This window comes from Lissotriton helveticus, chromosome 3_1 (assembly GCF_964261635.1).
Source record: "Lissotriton helveticus chromosome 3_1, aLisHel1.1, whole genome shotgun sequence".
NCBI classification, from domain to species: Eukaryota; Metazoa; Chordata; class Amphibia; order Caudata; family Salamandridae; genus Lissotriton; species Lissotriton helveticus.
This window is the reverse complement of record NC_136061.1, coordinates 1,186,188,916-1,186,205,480: the sequence shown is the minus strand read 5'-3', so window position 1 is coordinate 1,186,205,480 and position 16,565 is coordinate 1,186,188,916. Positions and strand designations below refer to the sequence as shown.

The following is a 16,565-nucleotide window of genomic DNA, read 5'->3' as shown; positions in this document are numbered from 1 at the left end:
GCACAACAATATTCATGGGTGCACACTTATGTAGGTCAGAGTTAAGGACCCACTCCTTCTCAGGAAAATATGCACATGCCTGGGTTCTAGTATCACAGTGTGCAAATTCATAATTTCCATTATCTTTTCAACCATGCTTTCATTTGTTGATTAACTGACCTCACTTACTCCCAGGTGCCAGATCCAGGCACTCCTCCTCATTTGCACTGACGATGGGAGATTCATGTGCAAGCAGAGACAAATGAAGGGATTAACTCTCAAAAGTCAAGAATGCCAGGGATCTCACTCTTACAAAAGCCTTTGGCTAGAGCCCATGCTCACAAGGACCATGGCATAGGGCAATGCTTTGGAGGGCCATTCTTCTGACATTCTGCTGTCTTCAGCCAGAGCACTTCATTCATGGTCACATTGTAGTGTAGCATGCATTTGCACACATATACACTCCCCCACCTACCACTACTCCCCACCACATTCAGGTTTATTGAAAGTCATGGTTGCAGAACATATTAATAGCACTACTGCCATCATGTAATGCTTCCTGGAGCTCCTCCACTTTGTTTGTGCCATTGCTTTAGAACGTTGATAATCGCTGTCTGCAGCTCACTGTGCCCGCTGTGTCAGGAGAGGTCAAAGCACTAATTTACTCTTTCTTTTCAGGCACTGCCAGGGGCTTTGTCATCAACACTGGTGACCGCACGGTCATTGGGAGAATCGCAACCTTGGTATCTGGAGTCGGGAATGAGAAAACACCTATTGCCACTGAAATTGAGCACTTTGTTCACATTGTTGCCGGCTTTGCCTGTTCAGTTGGAGTGCTCTTCTTCATCATTGCTGTCAGCATGGGATACGGAGTTCTGAGCTCCATCATCTTCCTCATTGGTATCATTGTTGCCAATGTGCCAGAAGGACTGCTGGCCACTGTCACTGTAAGTTGGTGTGCCATCTACCATTGGCAATCATGCCCACTGGAACTAATGCCTTTCAACTGAGTATCCCTACCTGGCAAAACCACATTCCGTTTGCAACCCATCTCATCTGGTGGATTTAGGTGAACATACAAAACGATCTGTTATGGCACATTGAAATCAGGTTGCTAATTCTCATCTGATATTTAGGGGGCTATTACAATGGCACCGTGGCGGTGAACAGGACAGACCGCCAGAGGTGCGGTGGTCCCGCTGTGGCCATTAGGATGCGACAGCCACCCTGGCAGTCGCACCCCGCATATCTAACATTGTAGCAGGCGGTGCTCTATGCAGCACCCGCCACAATGCCAAATATGCCTGTTGTGCATTGGCATGCACAACGTGACAGGCACCGTGCAGGGCCTGTCACCTTGTGCATGCTAATGCTACCCCCCAAGTGCACACCCCACCCGTCCAACACCATGGGAGCCCGCAACGGGCCCCCAAAGACAGACACCGCATGCCTTTCCATGGCGGCATCACCACCATGGAAAAGCAAAACTCCGCTGACACCCTAATATGGCGGGCGGTGCCTGCTAGGCAACGCCACCATATCATTGCCCAGGACCTCACAGCAGGCAATAGGAACGATTGCCTGCCTGCGGTAAAGCAGCGGACCGTCTTTCCGTCCGCGGCTGGGCCCCCCGTAATCGTAATAGGGGGGTAATTGGCGTGCGGCTGGGGAAAAATGTCGGGCGGATCGCCACCGCCGATCAGGCCGTGGCGGTTGATCTGGATTTTGCTGTTTCTCCACAATAAGATGGTTTGCCAGTAACTTGCCATTTTGATTCAAAACTTAGCTGTTTACACTTTCTTCCCTGTAATCACTGCCGCGGCAGCAGACCTGCCAATAGCTTTTGTGGGGCCGATGTCACAAAGTCATGCGCAGCCCTCTTTGGTTTTCTGAACATTTTTTTTCAAAATAAAAGAAACGTCCGGGGGTACATTTTGGGGCAGGATTAACATAGTGTCGGAATGGTGTTCCTTATTCATCGTGAATGTATCCTAAAAGCAAGTTTGGCCTAAATAGATACATGTAGCAGTGGCAGCGCAGGGCTGTGAGACGTGTGGGACCTGGTGTAGAAAGCAGCTGCTCTCATTTGGTGATGGCACTGATTGGCAGTGCCCTGTACACTGCTATTTGACCTGCTAATCATGCTTGTACCCCTTTCCTAGGTTACCCTCTCCCTGACGGCCAAACGCATGGCAAAGAAGAACTGTCTGGTGAAGAACTTGGAGGCAGTGGAGACTCTTGGATCCACCTCTGTCATCTGTTCCGACAAGACAGGAACACTCACCCAGAACAGAATGACGGTAGCCCACCTTTGGTTTGACAACCAAATTCATTCAGCGGACACCAGTGAAGACCAATCACGTGAGTCCCCCAGAAAACCCCTAGGCCAATGTTGAGAACATGTTCACACCTGATGCTCCCAACACATGGCTGACCGGCGACTTTGACCAATCAGGATAGCTTAAGGCGGGCACTCGGGCAATGGGCCGGCATCGGAGCTGCAGCTGTGGGACGGTTTTTTGGCCAGCGTGGTGGCTGATTTAGGCTGTGTGTGTGCTGGTCAGATACCACCCGGCAGATGGCTTTAGTACCTTCCTTTTACCAATGGAGCAGATTTGTCATTCCCAGTATCTTCCTTAGTCAGCCCATTAATGTATGCAGATTGAGCGGAGGTGAGGGGCCTGAGCAGAAGTGGCCTCACTTATATTCAGGTGTGGTTCCCCAATAGGAACTAATCTCTGCACAAAGATACCTGGCTACATTTAAAGTTAAGAAAACAAGGCTCTTTTAGAGAGCCCCACCAACCTCCTTTCTTATTTTCATAATAATTAAAACACCGAAGCACTGTTTTGCGAAAAGGCACAATCCGCAAATGTGGGCTGATTTTTTCAGTGTCCAGGCCGATTTTTTTTCCCAATCCAATCCTGGATAGCTTGACCTGCACACTGTGACCCTACTTATGTTAGGAATTACTGGCCAATGCACTGGATTCCACAATACACCTGGAGGGTGTTTTTGTTTTCCTGAAGTCACACTGGCTATCCTTGAACTAATTAAAGCCAACAATGAAACCGATTGCTCAATCGTGGCATTTATTCATAAATTCGCATCAATTTGAACACTTAAATGATGAGACCTATTAAAGGTTCTGTTTTCTATTATTTTCTATTTTAGATCACAACTTTGAACAGACTTCAGGAACATGGAATTCTCTGTGCAAAATTGCTTCTCTTTGCAATCGAGCCGAATTTACCGCAGGCCAGGAAAATGTTCCGATTATGAAGGTATTCAGAGACTTGCCCTTGGAAAGGAAACCTACAAATTCTGTATATTTTGCATACATCCTCCTCAAGAAAACTCTATGGAGAAGACAACTCGTATTTGTATTTCCTGTTTGCTATCAATTAATTCAAATTGCATCTGAAGACCCATTTCATGATGCATGTCTCTAAGTACCGTTTGTGTATGGTGTGTGTGTGTGTGTCTTTTTGTTTTAGCTATCAAACTTTGTCAGCAGACAATATCCAAATGTTTGCATAGAGTGCACAACCAGCACGTATCAGACTATGCCCCGATTACCAGTGTCCCGTAATTTTATCAATATCCCCCAAATTAGCTGGTAATGTAATTTTTGGGGGAATAATATGCAGGAATCAGGATTGCACCCTTTTTGGAGCTAAAGTGTCTCAGTGAAAATCTCCAGACCTACGGTAATTGAATTTGTCAGTAAACTTGCAATTTCAGAGAGGCTTGTAGCTCAGTTACATCCCATTGAGAATTCTTAGGCAAATTTAAATGTGTGCTTCTGCGCAGCCCACTGTGGGCATGAAGTACATAAAAGAAAGTGGTGTGGGGGACTTTAAAGTTTGCAGTCTCACATTCTTCACTTTCTCCATCTTTCTTTTTTTCCAACTAACATGTCCCCTTCCTGCATTGGGAGTGAACTATAGGTGTCATAATTCGACATACAATTTATCAACATAAAATAACCTTAGGCTGATTGTGTGTGAAATCCCTAAAATGGTTACCATATTGCGATTTTCTTTCTTCCATAAAAGCGTGTAGTTGTCGGAGATGCTTCGGAAACTGCCTTGCTGAAATTTACTGAAGTGATCACAGGGGATGTGATGAGTCTGCGAAATAAAAACAGAAAAGTCGCGGAAGTTCCTTTTAACTCCACCAACAAATTCCAGGTGAGCCTTTACTCCCAGTACACAATATGATTAAAATGGGCAATCCTTATAGCATTGTGGCTTGGAAGGCGTGTGTTTTTCCTTCCTTTTAGTTTTGACTGTCATTCGACCAATATTTTAGACTCTGTGGGCTCAAGTACATGTGGTCACTTTGTTTAATTCTCAAATGAGATTGTCCATCCTTTTTGTGTTTTCAGTTTAAAGTCTGCTACCTCGCTCAGATTAGGAAACTAGCTCCCTCATTCGTCTCTAATAAATATATCAGGTATCCGCGAATAAATCCATACTCAAAGGAGGTAGGTTAGCAGTTCTCACTCAGAGATGCCCCTTTTTATCTCTCCCATGTGTTCAATACTAGTGCTGGTCTACACTTGTACATTCAGTTTCCTCTAATAATGCCATGTTTACTGGCATTTTTCTATTCTTTCACTTGTATCTACATCACTCTCTCGTTGTCCCTGTTCTGGAGTCTGAACACATAATATTGATGTGCACTCAGGTTGTTTGTAGAGTGCCTTGAGGTGTGTAATTGTGCTCTGTTCCATCTTTACCTCATGCTACTCTTGACATTCGGCTTTCATGGTACTTTGGTAAAATAAGAGATTGCTTATATAAACTGTCCAATACTTATGCAGACCTATGTTCATGGAAATACGTAGTTAGAATCATCATTGCACCTCAGGATTGTCCGCTGACCATCCTTGGCAGGATAGCTGTGGTCATATATCATATCTAGGTTATGTCATGCAATTAATTTACTGACATTGAATCTAAATATCAGTCATGTACATTGTCATTTGTACTGTGAACATTTGCCAGCGATCTGGGTATAAAATGTTCCACCAGCACACAATAACCTGCAACAGCCAGTCTTCAAAGGAAACAGACAAATGCCTTGATGGATGCACAGATGACACCAAGGGCCAGATGTAGGAGAGCAAATACCGGTCGGTAACAGCCGATTTCGGCCGTTACCGACCGGTATTTGGTGATTGACATGTAGGGGCCATCATTTTACAGAATCGGTAAATTTACCGAATCGGTAAATTTACAGATTCTGTAAAATACCGAATCGGTAATTTTACCGATTCGGTAAATCCACATGTAGGTGACACTCCTAAGAGTGCCACAGGCCCTTAAGAGTCGGTATTTTACCACCCAATCCTATTGGGTGGTAAAATACCGAATTCAGGTGTGCATGCACCTCTGTGCATGCACACTTGTGCTATGTGACACACAGACATGCCCTTAGGGCATGTATGTGTGCCACATGTCACACATGCCTGTAGTTTGGGTGCTAGAGGGTGTCAAAGTGACACCCCCTACCCCCTTGCAGGATTCGGTATTTCCGGTATTTCCCATTGATTCCTATGGGCTGTGAAGCCCATAGGAATCAATGGGAAATACCGATTCGGTATTTACCGAATCGGTAAATACCGAATGTTACCGATTCGGTAATTCACATTTAAAAATTACCTACATCTCCCACCTTCAAATTTACCTATTCATAAATACCGAATCGGTAAAATTCGGTATTTATGAGTCGGTCAATTGAAGTTACCTACATCTAGCCCCAACTTTCCTGTTTTGTAGCTCAATCCTCACCATGAGAGTCACTGAACCTCAGTTTGATCGGCAGTTAATTAGTTTCCATCACTTTCTGTTTCTTTCATGACCACTTAGTTCAGTCTTTCAGTGTGAAATATACATTGGCTGGGGTACTGGAAGTGCTTTGCCCCAAAAACATCACAGGGCTGGCCTCATATCACAAAAGCGGACTCTCAAATGCCACCTAGATGCTGCTGAGGCTCTAGAGGAATAACAAGGAGTGGCAAATACAGAGAATAACAAGCATTTGCAATGCAATAGGTCTCGCATTTACGTGATTTTAAACTATTGGCATTGTAAATGCTAATGCTTTTTATTTGTTTTAAAAACAAACACAAAAATAAAAGGCATTTTTATTTGCAATGTCAATAGCTCAAAACAGCGTTAATGCAACACCTATTGCATTGCAAATGCTTGTTGTACTATTGTTATTGCTATTATTGTTGTTTTTACATACCGAATAAAGCTTGCCTTGACTTGAGTGAGTGAGTGTATGTGTAGCAGTTAAAGCACAGTACAAGTGACTCAAAGCCTTTAGAAGGGACATGCGAAATGAAGTAGAGGATCAGAGACAAGGGAAAAGAAAAGACATGGGACTAAGGAAGAACGTGCAACCTTTAGGGAAGGAGTGATTTTATCCAAAAAAGCTATTTTCTTGTCAGTGCAGGTTTTTCTGTGTGTTTTGTTCTGCGCCTGTGTTTGCTCTAGAGCTTATCCCTTTCCTAAAGTGTTTTCATATCTGTCAATTAATTCTTCTCAATAATACACTAGAAATGCTTTAGTAAAAAAGAAATTATTATTATATGAATTAGCTGTTTCCTAATAGGCAAATACCAAAATAACATATGTGATATAAAATATATACAATATTTCATGTGGGGTGATTACATATGAAAGAAGGGCCTATGCATACCAACAGATGTCAGTAAGAAAAGTTCACTAGTGTGTGCTTTAAATATGGGAAAATCTATATTACAAGGATAGAAATCTGAGCACTGTGCCATATTTTTACTCCGAAATATCTTTCGAGAGGGCAGTGTGTCGAATAGTGAATTGATGCATACAGGGGACACACGTGATTAAAACACCTGGCAGCCGTTGCACCTCGTACTGTTTCCTCTGGTTTAATTTTGTACCTGAGAGCTTTGAGGCAGACAGCCCCGCTGCGGGGCCATGCTAAGAACATGGCCATCTTTGAATGGAATGTGAGTTAAAAATCGGAATGCCTTGGATGCTTTTAGAATTTAAAAGTGAAGGCAGGCGTCCCGCTTAATATTTAAAAGTGACGGCGGCAGTGACAATTAGATATAAAATTTAATGTGTGCTAAGTAAAGGCAGCCGTTGCGCTTAGATGTTGAAGTGAAGGCGAGCATCATACATAGTATTTGAAAGTGAAAGCTGCCATCGCGCTGAATATTTAAAAGTGAAAGCGGGCGCCGGGTGGAGTAATTAAAAGTTAAAGTGTTTTAAGTAATTAAACAATACAGATCACCAAGTGACCAGTGTGCGCGCCTTTAAAGCATGATGCCTGTACACAGAGCGCGCTGCAGAAGCAGCAGCTTTCATAAGGGGAACAAGCCCAATCCTCCTTAAAACAAAACCCAAAACCAATTAACATCCTACTGAGAAAAGCCCAAATGACGTTCGACATCGAAAATTGCTAAAAGCCTCAAAAATATAACCCAAGAAGGAGGCATGGCGAAAGATGTACCCCAAATACAACTGTGGAATTAGGAGGAGGTGGGAGGGAGGAAAACTATATTTTTGCAGCGTGAATCTTTCTGGATTCACTATGCTGTGCATATTCCGCAATCTGGTGATTGGGTCCGGAATCGTAGTCTTTTTTCTGTTTTTTTTTCTTAGCCCAGGTGGGCGTCGACATCCCGCCCTTTGGTGTACCTTCGGTGACGTCGACGTGCTTCTGGCGGAAGCTACCACCCTTGGGCGCCATCTTCAGATTCTTTTTTCCGCCGTTGGGTCTGGATCGTCGCGTGAAGCTCCAGAAGTTTTGGAGGAGAAAAGGAGGAAATACAGCAACTCTTCGACGGTAAAGACCTGAGAACATTGGGAGAAGAGGACCATCAGAGAAGAGACGACAAAGAAAGGAAAGAACCTCGAGATCTTCGACGTCCTTGGAGGAATGCGCACACAGGGGGCCCCCTGAGCGCAGGGATGTACAAGACACCCTTTAAATTCTGCAAAAACTGCCACCACAAGTTCGCGCAGAAGGACTAGCACCCGGTCTGCAACCTCTGCCTGCCAATCGACCACGAGAGCAGAGACTGCAATGCCTGCTCCGTGTTCAAGCCGAAGACACTCCGAGTTCGAGAGAGACAGAGGACAGCTCACCACACGATGCAGGGCAAGGGCCAGGCCCCGACGCTTTATGAACTGGGCCTCTCCACCGACGACGAGGACAACATCGCCGAAGGTCCAGATGACTTCACGGTCGTAGAGACCGATAAGAAAACGCTTGACAAGGTAGGAGAGTCTACGACCCCGAAAACCCCCACAGGGCCTCGAAAGCCAGAGGCAGACTCTCGAAAGTCAGAGCCCAGAGCCTCGAAAGGAGCACCGGCGCCGAAAACTTCGACGACTGAAGCTGCATCCTCTGAAAAAGAGCCCAGCGGATCCTTCGAGAAGGACTCCCGGAGGCCGAAGACCAGCAAAAAGCAAAGGTCGTCGAAGCAAGTCCCCGAAAAAGGGTCTTCGACTTCGAAGGAAAAGGAGCCGAAGAAAGCTTCGACGACACCGTCGAAAAGAGCAGCCGAAACGCTCGAGGACGAGCAGGCCGCAGAGATGCAGAGAAAGAAAAGAAGGCTCGAGGCCGAAATGGAGAACATCCTTCAGAGAAAGAAGGACTTCGATAAAAAGATGAGAAGTTACAGGATCCCCTCGAAGCCGTCAACGGCCGTCGCTGAGGTGCACGAGCACGAGGAGTTCGACATCGAAGAGCCGCCGAAAACTCCGGACCCTCGGAGCACGAAGAGAAAGAAGACCTCTATTACACGGAAGGGGATTACGGGGAGCAGCAGTCAAGCTACGGCTCAGGTTCCTCGACGGCCCAAGACCAGGAATGGCAGGACATCGAGGCCGAAAACCCGGAGGAGGCTGTGGAGACATACCCCTCGAGGCCTTCGCCACCGGATGACATTGGGGCATACAATGAGGTGGTCAGGAAGGCTGCAGCAGCTTATGGAGTTAAGCTGGAAGAGGAGAAGCCAAAAGCAGATTTCCTGCTGGAAACATTGCTCCCCACGCAGACAAGAAGCCAGTTCTTGCCCATGCTAAAGAGTATCACAGACCAGGGGAAGGAAGCCTTCAAGGACCCGGCTACATGCAGATCAGTAACGCCGAGGACGGAGAAGAAATACAAATTCTCCTCCCAGGACCCAGCTTACATCAAGGGATCTGTCACAGCAGATTCAATAATCGCTGCAAGGGCCAGAAAAAGGGCAAACGTCCCAACAACATCTGGACCTCCTCCTGACAAGGAAAGCAGGAGGATGGATCTAACTGGCAGGAAAATAGAGAGGAACGCCGCAACGCACTTGGCGGATGGCGAACTCCAACGCCCTCCTGAATAGACATCAATACCAGCATTGGGATGAGATGGGCCAATTGCTCAAGCACCTCCCGGAACAATACCGTGAGAGGGCATCGCACCTTGTGGAAGAGGGGAAAAGCATCGCTAACTCATGCCTGAAGACAGCCTTGGATGGGGCTGAAACATCCAGCAGACTGATGGCTATAGGCATCACAGAGAGAAGGCAAGCCTGGCTCAGGATCTCAGGCTTCAAGGCTGAGGTTCAGAACAACATCCTGAACACACCCTTCAACATTGAAACACTGTTCGGAGCCCCAGTTGATGAGAAGCTCACCCAACTGAAGAAGGACAACGAGACGGCAAGGTCCATGGGGGCCCTGCAATTCAGGGGGATGAGAAGGGGCACTCCTACACGGAGGCCGAACGGCAGGGGTGGAAACCAGCAAGGGCAATCACACCAGACATTCCACAGGGGCAACAGAGTGACAACCAAAGTCACCAGGGCCAGCAGAGGCAAAACTGGAACTATCAGAACAGGGGCCAGTCCTTTTGATCAAGAGGAAACGGACGGGGCCAGAGAAGGAGAGGCGGTGAACAACCCCCCTCTAAGTGACTGCTCACAGGAAAAGGTGCCCACCCACTCGAACCCTCCCAGGGAGGAGCACGGAAGAAAAAAGAGGAGAGGGCTACACGGACAAGACACAAGGGAACATGTAACACCAGCAGGAGGCAGGCTAAGATTTTTTCTCCAGGAGTGGAGAAAAATAACCACAGACAAGTGGATACTCAACATCATGCAGTTTGGATACTGCATAGAGTTGGAAAAGAGACCACCAAACAGAAAGCCAAAGAAAAGAGAGCACTCGGGAAGAGAGCTGCGATTACTCCAAGAGGAAGCTCAAGATCTCCTCCTCAAAGCGGCCATCAATCGGGTTCCATTCAAAGAACAGAACAAGGGAGTGTACTCAAACTACTTCCTGGTGCTAAAAGTGGACAAAAGCCTAAGACCCATCCTGGACCTACGGTTCCTAAACAAATACGTAAAGACTCAAATATTCAAGATGACGTCCCTACAAGAGGTCATCCTGCAGATAAAGGCTGGGGACTTCTTGTCCACCATAGACCTCAAAGATGCGTACCTGCACATCCCCATGAACAGGCAGCACAAGCACATGCTAAGATTCACAGTGAACAAGGATCACTACCAATTCACAACCCTGGCATTCGGTCTAAAGTCCGCACCAAGGGTGTTCACCAAATGCCTCGCGGCAGTGGCTGCACATCTGCGAAGGAAGGGGATACACGTGTGCCCCTACCTCGACGACTGGCTCGTAGAGGCAAGCTCTGAAGGACTGAGCTATTTAAGGCCCAGCGGTGCCAGGGAACAACACCTATAACCTTCGTGGGATACCTGTTTCGGCGCACAAGTGACAGAGACACGGGAGACTTCCTTCGGCGTCAAAGATCAGAGTTTATTACTGCAGGGAGGCAAAAGTCACTAGAAGTACAACAGCGTGTAGGTTCTACGAGTCTGCTTCAACTTGCATATGTGAGTCGCTCTCTTTTATACAGGATTTTGCCATTGCACAACATGTGAACAAAAGGTTACAACCCAGTTCCCACAATAAACTTCAAAAAGGGTCGCTTTCATGCTTTCAGAACTCCGGAACATAATCACAGTAACATTACCAGTCCCCAACTGTAAAAGCACATCTTCCCATCGTTAGGCACATTCCACTTGAGTTGTAAATGAGCAAGAGTAAAGAGACAAGAACAGCTGCTAGGAAGTCAGGCACACCTAAAGAAAAGAGTGTGGGGGTAATATTGAAAACATGATCATAGGATCAAAGAGCTTGATCCCAGCGCATGCACGGCTGAAACAATAGGCCGGTACGGCATGATTACCCTCAAGCTGAGCCATTTGCCTCTGCAGTGTCATTCCTCCGGTCATAAAGGAGCATGAAAGGAATATGCGTCTTCCGTATGTCTTGGGAACTAAAAGGTCATGGTGCGAACACTTGCCTGTTCACTGACTACGTGAGGGCAAGAAACAAAATGGATGCCGTATCTAAAATGGAACCCACGGGTTCAGATGTAGAAACACGTAAATAAGGCGAACCAAGCCAGGTAGTGTAGTGAAAACGCGTACACTTACCGAGCTCGCCATTTACGGTTCATAGATACCACATTCGTCCATATTCGGCAATGCCCAAAACACCGTAACGATTTTCACGGAACCTCACATGCAAAGATCATGCAGAACAGGTCACAAGAACGCTAGCAAGCCTGGGATTCTCCATACACTGGGGAAAATGCTCCATGGAACCAGAGCAAGTGAAAATCTTCCTGGGAGCTCAAATCGACACCGTCCAATGCAGGGTGTTACCCAGCGAAAAGAGAACACTCAGCCTACTGAGGGAGAAACATCACTACCAGAAGGGGCGAGCTCTGACAGTGAGGACTGTGAGCAAGATCTTGGGGATGATGGCGTCATGCATACACCTGGTCCCCAATGTACGCCTACAAATGAGACCACTCCAAGAGTGGCTGCAAGAGCAATGGTCACAAGCTACAGGAAGTTGGGAGGATCTAGTGGTTGTAACGCACAGGGTGAAGGAAGAAATAAGGTGGTGGACCAAGGAAAGAATAACGGTAGGGAAACCTCTAACACCACCGGACCCAACAGTGACCATCACCATAGACGCATCCCAGAAGGGATGGGGCGCACACAAAGTGAGGGGTCTGTGGAGCCCTACAGATGCAGTCAGACACATCAATTACCTGGAATTGAAAACAGTGTGGCTAGCCCTCAAGGCCTTTCAGAAACACCTGTACAGCCAGAAGGTGCTCATACAAACAGACAACACCACAACGATGTTTTACATCAACAAACAGGGGGGAACTCAATCATTCCCTCTGTCAAGCTTGGCACAGGAAATCTGGAGATGGGCTATACCACTAAAAATAGACCTGCTAGCCATACACCTACCAGGGAAGGACAATGTAGAAGCGGATTGGCTCAGCAGGCAGACTTCAGCGTCCCACGAGTGGGTACTCAATATTCAGGAAACAGAGAGACTATTCAGGAGGTGGGGCACACCAACAATAGACCTGTTTGCAACACGCCGGAATGCAAAATGCCAATACTTTGCATCCAGGCAACCAGAGGCACTATCACAGGGGAATGCACTATGGATAAGCTGGTCAAAAACATTTGCCTACGCTTTTCCCCCGATACCACTGATCCCCAGGGTTCTCAACAAATGCATGACGAGCAACATGACGCTCATCCTGGTGGTACCACAATGGGCCAGGCAGACCTGGTACTCGCAGATAATGGAGATGGTGCAGGGCCCCCCACAAGTTCTCGAAAAGAAGAGACCTACTCTCCATGGAAAACTGAGAAGTTCTACACCCAGAGCCAGAGAGCCTCAACCTCTCAGCCTGGCTCCTGAGGACTTAGAGTTCGCACATCTAAAACTACCAGAGAGCACCCTGAGGGTGCTGCGAGAGGCAAGAAGGCCCAGCACACGCAAGTGCTATGGGGAAAAATGGAAAAGATTCACTCAATGGTGTTGCAAGAAAAAACTCCATAGAAAACTGACCAGGGAATCTACGGTGCTAAAGTACCTCACGCACCTAATAAAAGCTAAGCTAAGCTCATCCTCGCTGAGGGTACACCTGGCAGCGATTGTGGCGTACACAAGAGGAGCAACAGGGAGAAGCTTCTTCACATCTCAAGTCGTAAAAAGATTCCTGGAAGGGGCTAAAAGAATAGCGCCACCAAAGAGAATGCCGCCACCGGCCTGGAACCTGAATGTGGTACTGACGGAGCTCATGAAAGCACCTTTCGAACCCATCCACAAAGCATCACTGCAAATGCTAACAATGAAAACGGCTTTTCTGGTAGCAATCACCTCGCTACGAAGGGTGAGCGAACTGCAGGCACTCACACTCCAGGAACCCTACATCCAGATACACAGTGACAGGGTCGTGATGAGAACAGACCCACACTTCATGCCAAAGGTGGTGATCAGAGGTTCCACATGAATCGGAGTATTCAGATTCCTAGCTTCTTCCAAAACCCCACTACAAGCGCTGAGAGGTCGCTCCACACTCTAGACGCAAGAAGGGCTGTGATGCACTACATTGAAAGGACGAAGGGACACAGGAAGACAAAACAGTTCTTCGTATCCTTCGCAAACAGTTACATGGGTAAACCAGTGACTAAAAACACCATAGCTCGATGGATCGCACAGACAATACAATTCTGCCACAAACAAGCGGGCCAGGAGCTAACAGGAGGAGCACAGGCCCACTCGACCAGGAAGAAAAGAGCAACAATCGACTTTCTGGCCAACACACCAATTCAGGACATATGCCTGGCGGCAACATGGGCTTCAGTGCACACGTTCACTAAGCACTATTGCGTGGATGTACAAATGAACAAAGAAGCACAAGTAGGACAAAAGGTGCTTCAACATATTTTCAACAACCAACGCTCATCTTCCACCCAACCGCCACAAAAGTAACGAAAACCGCTACAAAATCTATGCACAGCATAGTGAATCCAGAAAGATTCACGCTGCAAAACGAATAGTTTCTTACCTGTCGGTGTAGTTTTGCAGCTTGAAGATCTTTCTGGATTCACTAGCGAACCCACCCGCCTCCGCCAGAAAGATGAGGCTGGAGAAGAAGGTGGAAACACATAGAAAAGAAAGCAAGTTGAAGCTTACAAAATACGTGAAAAGATACGTGAAAAGAATTACGTTGAAAAAACGATTAACAAACATAGCCATGGATTCACTACAAACACAGAAAAAAAAGACAGAAAAAAGAATCCGAAGATGGCGCCCAAGGGTGGTAGCTTCCGCCGGAAGCACGCCGACGTCACCAAAGGTACACCAAATGGTGGGACGTCGACGCCCACCTGGGCTACGGAAAAAAAAAAAAAGAGAAAAAAGACTACGATTCCGGACCCAACCACCAGATTGCGGAATATGCACAGAATAGTGAATCCAGAAAGATCTTCAAGCTGCAAAACTATACCGACAGGTAAGAACCTATTCGTTAAATGTAATCAGCTATGGTGCCGAAACTACACACAGGCAAACCGAAACTGAGCAGGAAACCAAGAAAAAAAGTAGTCCCCCAGAGAACAGACAAATAACTGTAGTGTGATGAGACAGTACTTAGTCCCTGCTGGATGGGAGGAATGAGAGAGAGAAAGGAGGGACAAAGAGGCAGGACTGGCCACTGGCAAGCAGTGAGTTTTGAAGGACACTGAAACAAACCCAATTAAAAGCTGGGGTATGGCTTTAACCCAACATAAGAAATTACAATAGGTCTTGAATTCTCGACCTAAAAAGGGCTCTTATCTGTTTACATTGGGTCTTGGATGTAGCTTTCCTGAGCCCCGATAGCAGGTGTACGAAGGGCAATGCATTTGTACCAACAGGCAATCAGGGGTAGAAACTACTTTCCATGGCCACCCCTAACTGCAGGTTGTGCAAACAAGACCACTCCAAATCCCTCACACTATGATCATGTAGTGTGAAGATGACAGGAAAAATGATAGCTATCACATCTTAGGAGCATATAGTGACTTTGTTTTAAAGGTAGGACACCACAACTGAATGTTAGACATTAAAGTTCCTACAAAAGTACTTTTTATAATAGGATACATCATATAACATGGGATAAACTCATGGAATTAATATGTAAACTCGTGGACAGATATTTATGGCCACTTCACCCAGAACCAACTTTGCTTCTGCTCCAAGTTAAGTATATTTGATATTTTTATGTATCAATTGTTTACATTCTAATGATGCTCATGTTTTGATTCACAGTTATCCATACATGATCAGGGTGATCCAAATGACAAGCGATTTCTGCTGGTGATGAAAGGGGCCCCAGAGAGAATCTTGGATCGATGCAAAACTATAATGTTAGCCGATAAGGAGCTCCCACTAGATGAAGAGATGAAGGATTCCTTTCAGACTGCCTATATGGAACTCGGAGGCCTTGGAGAGAGAGTATTAGGTGAGTAACAAAGAACTCATTCAAGCCACCTTCTTTGTGTTTCATTGGAATTCCTCAGAATAAGGACCCAGTTCAAAGCACGCAATGGTCTGCTAAGCTACTTAACCTTCCAGTAGAACTTGACTACGTTGTACTTTACTACATCAAGAGTTACTACTCAAGGATGTTGCAACTTCAAAGCTACCACTTCAACATGGTAAGCATGTAATGCAACTAAACTCTACTTGGACCACAGGACATTGACACTAAATGTAGTATGGCCCTAACCCTAAACCTAACCCTACTATTACACCTACACTATTTCTTACCTTAACACTATCCCTAAATTATCACCTAAGAATAATCCTAGAATTAACCTTATTCTCAAACCTAATCCTAACACTACATTTAAGACTACCACTTACCCAAAACATCCACAGACTTTATGCTTAACACATGCTATTCTCCTAATCCAAAAATTTGCCTAACAGAAAGTTAAATCATTACCCAATCCTAAACCCAACCCTAGCCTTAGATCTAACCCTAGCCAGTGGTGGCTCCTCCGCTAAGGCGGAGGAACCTTGCCCCAGTGCTTCTTAGCAGTGAAATAAAGGAAAAATAAAATGATTACTCGACTTTATTACCATTTTATTTGTTCCTGCTGTGGCCTCTCTGCGGGGCGGGGCTGCTCTGCTTTCAAAACAGAGGGAGTTGTGGTAGGCAGACACACTCTGAAAGTGTGCATGAACATTTGGCCAGGCATCTTGGGCCGGCCAAATATTCATGCATACTTTGCATGTTCTTCACCCAGGCTGCATTATAGCCAAGGTGGAGAACATGCCCAAGCTCCCAATGCCTCTCTGAGTGCCGAAGCACTGTGCTCAGACCAATCACAATGCTGCCCAGGCTCCACCCAGACTCCCCCCAATAGCCAATCCCAATGCTTCATTGTGATTGGCTATTGGCTATTGGAGCCTGGGTGTGATTCCTGTTCCGGCTGGAGCGAGGGACCATGGAGGAGAGAAAGCATCAAGAAGGTATGTTTTTTTTTTTTTTTTTTTTAAACCCTCTTCTCCCATACCCTCCGACTCCCCAGACCGTGCCGGCCACCACTGACCATAGCTTCATATTTTACACCTACCTTGACTCTAACTATAAAACTGATACTAATCTAAACTGTAATTCCCCTTTCAGAAGGCCATGGGGCAAGCAGG

General features: G+C 46.3%; 1 protein-coding gene across 1 annotated transcript in view; it reads left to right on the top strand.

The window, feature by feature from the left end:
- ATP12A (ATPase H+/K+ transporting non-gastric alpha2 subunit) overlaps positions 1–16,565 on the top strand; it is a 127,169-nt gene that overhangs the window by 68,428 nt on the left and 42,176 nt on the right. Inside the window, exons 8-12 of the mRNA XM_078681821.1 lie at positions 658–926; positions 2,142–2,340; positions 3,154–3,263; positions 4,038–4,172; positions 15,180–15,372. Coding sequence (XP_078537947.1) covers positions 658–926; positions 2,142–2,340; positions 3,154–3,263; positions 4,038–4,172; positions 15,180–15,372 — 906 coding nt within the window. The remainder of the gene's footprint in view (positions 1–657; positions 927–2,141; positions 2,341–3,153; positions 3,264–4,037; positions 4,173–15,179; positions 15,373–16,565) is intronic.